At 31.8% G+C, this 11,122-nt stretch overlaps 1 protein-coding gene across 1 annotated transcript; it reads right to left on the bottom strand.

Moving 5' to 3' along the window:
• Positions 1 to 305: 305 nt before the first annotated feature.
• Positions 306 to 7,694, bottom strand: LOC130639252 (uncharacterized). Its single transcript, XM_057447062.1, has 6 exons — positions 7,535 to 7,694; positions 6,536 to 6,819; positions 5,261 to 6,171; positions 5,158 to 5,194; positions 5,011 to 5,063; positions 306 to 1,313 (listed from the first exon to the last, which is right to left on the bottom strand). The coding sequence occupies exons 1-6, from the start codon at positions 7,556 to 7,558 to the stop codon at positions 757 to 759; spliced, it is 1,866 nt and encodes a 621-aa protein (XP_057303045.1). The 5' UTR covers positions 7,559 to 7,694; the 3' UTR covers positions 306 to 756.
• Between the last annotated feature and the right edge of the window lie 3,428 nt (positions 7,695 to 11,122).

Genomic DNA, 11,122 nt, shown 5'->3' with positions numbered 1-11,122 from the left:
AAAATAGACTCTGACATAAGCCCGTAGGATTTTCGTCTATGGAATGAGGAACGTTAACAGCTTGGCTTGTTATTATTAGAGGGAATCATGATCTCTGTCAATATGTGTATCCGTAAATTCCATTTCAATTCGTTTATTCAATGACAAGGCAACAGTGTCACGACAAAATATTTTTGTACTCACGTGCACTTACGTACCTACGTACTTACATCCATTTGTTTTTGTTGCATACACCCGGTGCAACATCTTTTCAAGGTTAGCAATGCCACTATAACATTTTTTTAAACCTGTTTCTTGCGTGAACATTTTTAGGTGAAGCTTCCCCCAATAAAATCATTTAGGTCTTGAAAATATTTTAGCTACCATACTAAAATTTATCATGACGCAATATCTTCAAGTAGAGACAAACTTATAAAAACGAGTTTCACCTGGTACGTAGAAGTTGTCACATTTAAAAGCCGTCACAGTTGCTGGTTAAAGAGCATAGAGAATAAGCGAACTTGCAGAACAACCACAAAAATACTCCAATACTTTATTTTTGTAATATTTGCTTGAATAGTGTCAAACGTTAATATAACTAATATAAAAGAAAACTACTAAAATTATTTTCAAAAATTGATGCATATCACTTTATAGTCGTCCGTTTGGATTACATCAACAGGCAACACACATAAAGCGACGGAACCAACGGACTTCTCTGTAAACAGGCAAATTTATTAATAGTTATTTAGGATAAATCTACTAACGGTTATATGGTCAAATCGGAAATAATTGTTTAATGTGATCATCACGAGCAACATCGAAAGCTGTTTTGTTCTGATAGTTTCGTATATTTACATCAACACCTGCTGCCGACAACAACACCTTCACACACTCAATATGACCAAGAACAGAAGCATAATGTAATGGTGTTTCATTGTTATTGTTTCGTATATTTACATCAACTCCTCCTACCGACAACAACAACTTAACACATTTAATATAACCACGACCAGATGCATCATGTAATGATGTTTCATTTGAATTTTTTACATTGTTAATATTTCTGGCGTCATGATTAATTAAAACTTTCAAAACATTATGATAACCACTAGCTGCGCTAAAGTGATATGCATTCCATTTGTCTTTATCCACAGCATTCACATCACTTCCAGAATCGATCAACCATTTTACAATTGATGGATTGTTGCAACATGCAGCTCTCATCAACAGTGTTGTCTCATTACTATCTCTCATTTTAACGATGTTTGGATTATCAAAGAAAATGGATTGCAATTTCTTTTGATCGCCATTTTTAATGATTTTTGCAAGTTCTAAACACAAATTAGGCAAGAAAATTTATTAATCAATAATAATTCTTATTTTTTTTCTTACTTTCAAGGACGTGTTGTTTGTACGGAGCATCGTTTTTCTGTTAGCATGAGCCCTGGGTGTTTTTTTATTCTAACTTACTGACTGTGGCACGTTTCAAATTTTAACAAAACTATCATATTAAAAAAGACAAAAAAGGTGATATCAGTTCGGAAAATTAAAAAAAAGTTAGAATGCTTTATTTTCTAAAAAAAGTGACACGCTGAACAAAAAGGCAAGCAGAGTATTATAGTGACAAAAACATTTCCTCACCTACATTTAAATTGATACAGATCACTAAAATCTTTTATCTTGGACAAGTTTCGTTATAATAAAGGAAAAAATATATACAAATGATATTGAAAATACACCAACTTAGGTGAAGTATGTAAATATTTCAAACTTTTACACTCGCATACAATTTTGTCTTCAAATTGTGGCAGATTTTAAAAGTAATCCTCTCTAATATACGTTAATATATTAATTGAGGATAAATCGTAATTTGGTCTTCACTTTTAAAGATGTCACGTTTGTATGGAGCGTCGTTGTTATAGTAGCATGAGCACTTGGTGTTTTTTTATTCTAGCTTACTGGTTCTGGTACTTTTCTAATTTTATCAAAATTTTTATATTGAATGCTAAGAATGGTGGTGATATTGAAATAATAATCTTTTTGTTGTTTTAGACTAATATTAACTTTATTTTCTAAAAATATGGTACACTGAACAGAAAAGCACCTACATCTAAATTGGTAGAGATATTTAAAATCCTTCGTCTTTGACAAGTTTCGGTATAGTAAAGGACAACAAAAATTGTGAAAATGATATTGAAAATGTTGATTACTATCACTTAAAAATATCAATTAAATATCAATCAAGCAGAATTACGAATGATAAAGAAATTTGCTTCTTGGAACAACTGCCCAAAGAACATTGTCAACGCTATCGTCAGATCGCTATGTCTTGTTAAAAACATCTAACCACGTCTAAAACCAAAATGATATCGACGATGTAACAAAAGTATTTATCAACCTAAAGTATGCTGATCAACATGGAGAACCTCTGGAAACTGTATCAAGAAGTTACGAAGGTGCACCAACCAAAATGTAAAAAAATGTAAAAAAAGATATTCCACGACATACGTATCATTTTTCACGAACATGAAAGATAGGTTAAATCACCTCAGCAAATCATGCGTCGTACACGAATTCTCGTGTCCCGGCTATAAAGACTTGTACGTGTGTAAGACAGAACGAACACTGTTCAAGCGAACACAAAAACATGTAATACCCTTGCAAATTAAAATCCCTAATAAATATTAGGAAAAGTCAAAAAAGTGCTTTATTACATGGCAGAGAAAGTTAAGGCCAGTCAAAAAAATCGCTTCTCTACGCTTCTAGCAGATGTGTCTTTCGTAGGTCTCACAGCAGCATCATAATTTTACTTAATTTTACAGTAACATAATTTTACAACAATAGTTGTTGCTTATCAGAATGACAATGAGTTTTTAATTTCAGGGTGAAGACTCCTTTTATTTTTGTTATCTTTCTTAATCGTTGTTTAAATCATAAAAAATTAATTTTTATCATCAGCCGCCAATAATTCTGAATATTTGATTCTGATCTAAACATGGTATAAAACTCAAGCTTAAGGTAAAAACCCTATCAAAAACTTCAAAATTTCTAAACAGACTTTTTAGCCTGTACTGCAAACAAGTTCCATCCAAGAATGAAATGGAAGTAAGTAGCAGCGACGCCCACAGCTACCATTTTCACTGTTTTTAAGTAGCTTTCTAACTACTATATCTGTATTAAACCTCAATCTATACACGACTTGCGCGTAACAAGTCAACCATGATAACTCGAAAACATCAATTCAATTCGATATGAAATTTTTAGGTGTTGTTAGGTAATAAAGTACTATGATATGGCCCAAAGGAATTGGGATATTTCCCGCTTGAATGTGCTTTTCAGTTCGGAAAAAAGTTGTCTTAGTAGCCATCTCTAAAAACCTGGATCTCTAATTCTCTGTCAAACTTTAGATCTTATCCAGGACCCGTCAATACACAAAAAATTTTTTTTTAGAAATTTGTTTACAAATTCCTTCTAATGTGTAGAGCTCGAAACGTTGACGAACAAAATGCATGGGATCAAGCAGTTTTGATCAACAATTACGGAAATATTGTGGTTTAAAGGTTTTTTAATGAGGTCATAAACCTGTTTATTCCGAGTTGGATTCGAGGACCCAGGTTTGGGGAAATTAACTAGTTACCCACGCGGTGAAAAATGACTGATGTCACCACCTCGTTTCCAAGTTATTTGGCCTAAAAGTTTTAAGTGCAATGCAATGGTTTCACCAATCTTATTAAACGCATTGACGTCAGTCTAAATGAATTGGCGTTGTGCTGTAACGTCAGAAAGATTAACAAATTGCACATCACTTTTTCGGCTACATCAAAGGAATATGAACACATCCACTTTGCCTGTGACAGACAGATGGACACACTCTCTTATTATTGCATATGTGTTTAAAGTAGTTTATACTACTCCTGTATCCTGCTGTTAAGTTTCATGTATATAAATTTATTTATAAATTATATATATATTCCTTACATCGATGGGCTCGATGTTAGGAATTTTTGCGGAAAGGAAAACTCGGGGCCGTGTTTCTGTCTATCTGTCAGTTTATCAGAAATATATCGGCTTCAATTTCCTTTCCTTTAAAAAGATTCTTTTTTTATTAAAAACATGTTTTTTATGCCATACTTTCTTTTTTTAAATATTTCCAAAAATATACTTTCTTTTTCAAAAATATACTTTCTTTTTCAAAAATATAATTTCTTTTTCAAATATGTACTTTCTTTTTTAAAACCATACTTTCTTTTTGAAGGACTATGGACTTTTGAGGTTTAAAAGGCGAAATTAACACAAAAAATATTTTTTTGTATTTGATCCAATTAATCCATAAAATCACGTGTTTAGTATACTTTTACAATACTTTCAACAACTGTACACTTTTCTTATAAAATGTTTATCACCGTCCGTAAATCTGACGGTATATTTTCCTATGATTACTAGTCGTTAAAACCCGTGGAAAAATACACTGAGCCAGGATAAAAATGAAAAAGAAGCGTCATTTGAATTTTGATGACGTCATCACCCGTCCATTCCGAAACGGATTTAAGGACCGAGGTTTGGTAAAATTACCCAAATTGGTCCTTGGTGGTCCCTAGTTACCCACGCGGTGAAAAATCATTGACGTAACCACCTCGTTGTTAAGTTATTTGGCCTCCAAGTTTTAAGTGTACTGTAATGGCTTCATTAATTTAATATAAGATATTGACGTTGAAGTAGTGTTATTGACGTCGCATCGTAACGTTACAACATTTAACATTTCAGACATACTTTTTTCGGCTACATCAAAGGAAAATGAAGATATCCACTTTGCCTGTTACAGACACACACGCACACACACACACACTGTATTATTATAAGAGAAGAGAAGATTTTGTATAGTCAAGTTATACGCTTACTGGCGATAGTGCTCCTTCATTTTTACATATTGTTGCATTTGTCGTTGAAATAACACACAAAATTCTAATCAGCCAGTTCTTTAGACACTCTATGAATTATATGGGAAGCATTTATATCAAAATCACATACCTTCAAAAGTGTAAGACCTTGCAGCTGATGATAGACGTTGCGGCTTCAAATACCTAAAGAAAGGAACATAACAAGGACTTTTTTTATTTGATCATACGATTTTTTTTTTGAGGAATTTAAACCGAGTTTTCCGAAAAATCTGCTCACCTCTTTGCGTGTTCTTTACGATTTTTCTTTGCGTTCTCTAAAAATTAGTATAGAGTCATTTTGTATGGAGGTGTTAACGAAATCAAATAATTATTAAAAATACCTTTCAAATTCTTTAGTAACGTCTCCAAAGCTTCCAGCTGCGAGTAGCTAGACGATCTTTCTGTTTTGTCAATCACACTTTTGTAAACAGAACATCCGCAAGGATCTGCAGTGTGGATATCATCAAAAGAGATTGCTATTTTGCCTAACGGATATGTAAAATAGTCTTGTTCCTTCAGGTGTCCAAGATGCAGATTAAAAGTGGGGAGGATTCTTGGAAACGACGATAGGGTGCGAAGTCTTTCTTCGATTTCAATCTTCTCAGCGACTAATTCAAATGGACATTTTAAGGTAAATTCTTTTACGTAATCAGAAAATTCGTGTATTCTGGTATTGTGGACAAACCCGGTTGCAATTACTTTTGTCTTGAAATCTTCCATTCCTTGATCAAATATTTTCAACATATTTATTTCTTCTGTGTTTAGCTTCTTCATATATTCTTCCATTCTTTTTAGTTTTCTAACTCCCAATTCACGGACAAATACTTCTCTACTATCCTCAATATTCTTAAAAGCGCTGTCATATTGTTTTGTCAAACTTTCCAAAACAACTTTTGTGTCCTCGAACGACGTAATGAATGACCAAAACCATGTCCTGGCTTCTTGTCCGAATTCAGCAATCGATTTTCTTTCGTGATTTTTGTGTTGTCTGTGCGTACAATACACACAGACAAACATGTTTTCACAGTCGATGCAGACAAATTTAGCAAGCGAGTCGTGTTGCTTACATAATGGTTGGAGTTGTTGCAATTTTTGATTAAAAATGACATTGGTAAAGGATTTGTTGGGACAGGAATGTATGGTTTCACATTTGTCACAGATCTTTGAACTGCATGTTGTGCAAGACTGTCTGATAATCTGTTTGCATTCTTTACTTTGCTGACACTGCAAGTTAACGTTTTTGACATTTGACCTAAAAACACACACTGGACTTTCATACTCACTTCTCTGTCTTTGAAGATTTTTTTGAAGTCACTTTGACTTTTCTGATTTGTGTGTAATAGAACATTTGTGTGTAATGGAATAGAGTTAAGTTTTTCTAAACCCTTTATCATTTCTCATTTCGCAAAGGCCAAGTAAAGTGATTACTACGTCTTCTGCTCACATATGTAGAATTAAAACATTTTAGAACAACATTAAGTTCTACTGAAACTCCTAGGATTGTCAAATATAAAGACAGATTGCACAAACGTTCCACTACGTTTATCTTTAATTGTCATAGCCCTGAGTTGTATCTTTATCATATATGTTATATTATAATGTACAAATATACTTACAACTCATTTAGAATGTCAGTCACCAGATATGTAGTCATTAGCGATGATGTTGTCTCGTGTGGACCTAGTGTTGTTTTGCTTGAACATCTTAATGGACACTGCAGTTCTGCACCTCCATCGTCGTTAAAAACCAACATGCTATCCAAGCAATCTTGACAACATGTATGACCGCAGTTAAGGGTCTTTGGTTTGTGATAGGTGTCCATGCAAACCTTGCATTCCAATAATACAGAAAGTTGTTTTGCTTTTGCTGCGGACATTTTTTTCATAAGTTTTTTATTATTCTGAAAAAGAATATATTTTTTATTTAGGAATATAAGTTTCCAAATAGAGTTGTACTGGATATTTTTACCTTACTGATACAAAAAACCAGTTAGTATGAAAAAATCCGATGATTTAATTGGTTTACGGCTTATTTTAACAGGTCTTAGTACGAAGCCATACTAACCGGTTTTGGAAGCCATTATTAAAATGGTAACATAAAAACGTAAACAAATAAAAAATATTCTCATCGCACAAAAAATATAAAAGTAGCTCACTTAAAACCACCTTTTCGTTTCAATTCACATAAACAATGATTCGAATTTGTTTTGTGTACTTACAAATTTTTAAAATTGAACGATCTTGAATTCGAAAAGTATCAAAATCAAACATGCGTTTTTTCTTCCCTGGTGCCTTGGGAATAGCAACTTAAATATAGCTGCATTTGTTTTGTTTGCAAAGGAATATTAATTTTCAGACCAGATACAGTCAGGTAATAAACCGGATATTGACCGGTTTTGATGTTGTATTATAAAATACAATGCCCTCGGTCATGGGCACAGACCTCGCAAGCTCGGTCTGTACTTTTGACCTCGGGCTTTGTATTTTACAGTAAAACATTAAAACCGGTCAGTATCCGTCAATTAAATAACAAGGTGTCTATTTTGCTACTAAGCATATTAATTCAACAATTTTTTTCAAATTAAAATCTTTAGGAATTAAACGAACTTAATTTACCTTGATGATGGAGTCTTGAGGCATATATGTTTTCCGCCTAACCAGGATATGATTAAGTATTGAAAATTGTAACGCTTTAAGAGTTCAATAAAAATCAAAAAAAAACATCAGACTTAATTTATTTCCAATCAATTCAACCTTGTAACGAAAATAATGTAAAGTAAAGATAATGTCGTCAAATAAAAATCTTTCTAAGGTCTTTTTCAAACAACATTAAAAGCATATCATAATAAAAGAAATTAAAAAAGACTTTGAAGAATTGTCTGTTGTCATGGTATGTTACTTAAGGTCTATTAAAGGAGCTCTTCATCGTTGAAAATTTATAGTGCACTCCTTTGTAGTTCTTTATAGGACATTTTCTACAACTAGTTCTTAGCCCTATTAAATTTCACGGGAATGGCCCGAATGAATGTTGCATATTTCCCGCATCGCTAATTTTTGCATCGCCTCTATCGCATGAAGTAATGAAATGTACTTAGACGGGCAATTATAATGCCCTTTTCGATTACAAACCCCCCGGATTTTAAAATATAGTCCGACATGAATTTCAACTTTGGTTGTTAAATTAACCTGCGCCAAAACTATTTGCATCAGTTATGCTTAAACAGTTTGTGTGCATTCGCATTTCATGAATTGAGTTAGGTTGACCCTGAAACCAATTTTTCTTCAGTATATGCATCTTGAAGTTTAGGACAACTTTCAAGCCAGTGCTATGAATTATTTAGTTCATAAATGTAATGTTAATTTATATGATTGTAAGGTCCAACAATATGTGCTGTTAGCATTGCAAGTTTAATGTACAACATATCTAAAAACAAAAGCTACAGCAAAGTTCACAAAGATTGCGTGGGGGTATCAAATGGACTGTGACATGCTTTTGATGTTTCAAAATAACCACCAGAGCTGAAGTGAAATGTATGCGTTGTTTTCTTTCAATGTAAAATATACTTATGGAGGAGTGTGTTACACCAATCAACCATAAATATCACAATAAACAATAGTAGTAGTAGTAGTATTTATTTCGTGTGAGATAACTGTATATTTTACATTAAATAAATACCTACGGGGAGACCATCAGATAGTATAAATACTAATGTAGGTGATGGCCACGTATATAAGATCAAACGATTGCAATAAGCAGTATGACACTACAAAAAAAATTTTTTTAGTAAAATCTTTTTTATGCAGTGGAGAGATTAGTGTTATAGCAATCCAGAAGATAAGTTTTGCAGATTTTTTTAGTTGTTTTAGAGTGAGAGAGGCTAGGTCGTATTGGTGAAAGTGTTGTTGGATATTGTTCCAATTAATAATAGATTGGTAACGTATAGATTTGAGACCAAATGAGGTAGTCCTAACAGAAGGTCTAGCTAGAAGTTTAATGGATTTACTTCTTGTTGAATGATTAGATGAATGGCAGACCAATTTAAAAATATCACAAATATTACCTGGAGAATGCAGATTTATAATATTAAAAGTTAAAATAATGTTGAGAAATTTTATAAGATCTGAAAGAGTAAGAATATTAAGATTAAGAAAAATAGGATTTGATGGTGAGTTAAATTTAGAAAAAGTAATGATTCGGAGAGCAGCTTTTTGTAAGCGAAAAATTCTACACGACTTTGAAGTGAGACCCCACACTTGCGGACTATAAGAAATATGAGAAGAAAATAATGCATGGTAAATTGAAAGTAGGATATCCTTAGGCACATAATATCTTAGTTTGCAAAGAGCTCCATTTGTTTTTCTTAATTTATTGCCAATATAAGATATGTGGAAATCCCAATCTAGAAATTCATCTATTAATATACCTAGATATCTTACATGAGATGAGAATTCAAGTTTTTTTCCATTTAATTTCAGCCTTATATCATAGTTGACTGCTTTATTTCTTTGCCTAAATAGGATGACTTCAGTCTTTGCTACATTTAATGCTATTTTATTTGCAGTTAGCCATTTATATATACATTTTAAATCTATATTTAAATGCTTCTGCATTTTTTTCAGATTATGGTTAGCATATAACATGCAAGTGTCATCTGCAAAATGAAAAATTTCTGAAAAAATTATTGAGTTAATTAAATCATTAATATAAAGTAAAAATAAAATAGGACCAAGAACGGAACCTTGGGGAACTCCATGTTTAATAAAAAGTTTTTTAGATTTGGTGTTAGTTAGGGAGACATATTGTACCCTATCGCTGAGATAGGAGCGAAACCAGGAGTTTGTTACACCTCTAATTCCATAATGTTCAAGCTTTGAAAGGAGAATTTCGTGTGATACAGTATCAAAGGCCTTTTGAAGGTCTATGAAGATTCCACATGCAAACTTACAATTATCTAAATTTTTTCGAATAGTTTCAGTGAGACTAATTAGTGCATGGTTGGTTGAATGTTTGGTCCTGAATCCAAATTGTTTATTGGTTATAATTTTATTAGAATCTAGGAAAGAAATTAATCGGTTTTTAATTATTTTTTCAAAGATCTTATCCAAATTGCTTAATAATGATATGGGTCTATAATTATTTGGATCAAGAGGAGACCCTTTATTCTTGTAGATTGGTATGACACTAACCATCTTTAATATGTTTGGGAATACACCTTGTTGTAGGGAAAGATTAAAAAGTTTGGTTAATATTGCAGAAATTGCTATGTTGGCTTGTTTTAAGATAAGATTAGGGACACTGTTTGGGCCCGATGCTTTGGTTAAATCAAGGTTATTTATGATCTTTAAAACTTCTTCTATTGTTACAGGGTTAAAGAATAATGAGTTACTATTATTATTTTTTAGGTAAGATGAAAAGTGTGTATTGTTATGTGGAATTTGGTTTCTAATTTTATCTGCAACAGAAGTAAAATGTTTATTAAAAGCATTAGCTACAGTTAATTTTTCAGAGATTATTTTATCATTTATTTTTAAGGAAGAAGTGCTAGATCTACTGTTGTTATCTTTATTATTTAAAATATCCTTTATACCTTTCCAAATTTTTCTACTGTTATTTTTGTTGATTAAGAAAAATTCTTTATAATAGTTTGATTTTGAGTTCCTGATAAGATTAACTATACGATTTCTATAAAATTTATATTGGTTTTGATAATATAATTTTTTTTCTTGGTTTTTAGCTTTGATTAACTTTTTATAGTAATTATTGCGGATGTTAATGGATTTTAGAATAGCTCTAGTGACCCAAGGTTTATTTCTATTACTTAATTGTTTTTTTGATAGTTTTTTATTAGGGGTATGTCTACTTACAATTTGGTCTAATTGATTAAAAAAAAAGGTTAAAAGAGTTATTTACATTATTTTCATTTAAAAGCAAAGTAGAATCCCAATCTATAGATTCTATGTCATTTATTACGGCATTAATGTTTAAATTTTTCCAATCCTTGTAATAGGTGTCTAAATTATCCTTGACTTTAAGTCTATTGTCAAAATAAATTAAAAATTGAGGAAGGTGGTCTGAAATTGAGGTGATGATGTTACCTGAGAAATATTTTGTAAATGGATTAGATGTAAATATATTATCAATTAAAGTTTTAGATGTATTAGATATTCTGGTTGGAATTGTTATAGATGGTTGTAAAAAATTAG

Source organism: Hydractinia symbiolongicarpus, chromosome 1 (assembly GCF_029227915.1).
Source record: "Hydractinia symbiolongicarpus strain clone_291-10 chromosome 1, HSymV2.1, whole genome shotgun sequence".
Taxonomy (NCBI): Eukaryota; Metazoa; Cnidaria; class Hydrozoa; order Anthoathecata; family Hydractiniidae; genus Hydractinia; species Hydractinia symbiolongicarpus.
Note: the sequence above shows the minus strand (reverse complement) of the source record. Positions and strands in the feature narration are given on the sequence as shown.

Excerpts from the sequence above, each read along its gene's own strand:
- LOC130639252 (XM_057447062.1), bottom strand. The coding sequence starts at position 7,558 with ATGCCTCAAGACTCCATCATCAAG. Across the intron at positions 5,195-5,260 it reads GTTACTAAAGAATTTGAAAG|AGAACGCAAAGAAAAATCGT; the intron begins GTATTTTTAATA and ends ACTAATTTTTAG. Across the intron at positions 5,064-5,157 it reads CGTAAAGAACACGCAAAGAG|GTATTTGAAGCCGCAACGTC; the intron begins GTGAGCAGATTT and ends TCCTTTCTTTAG.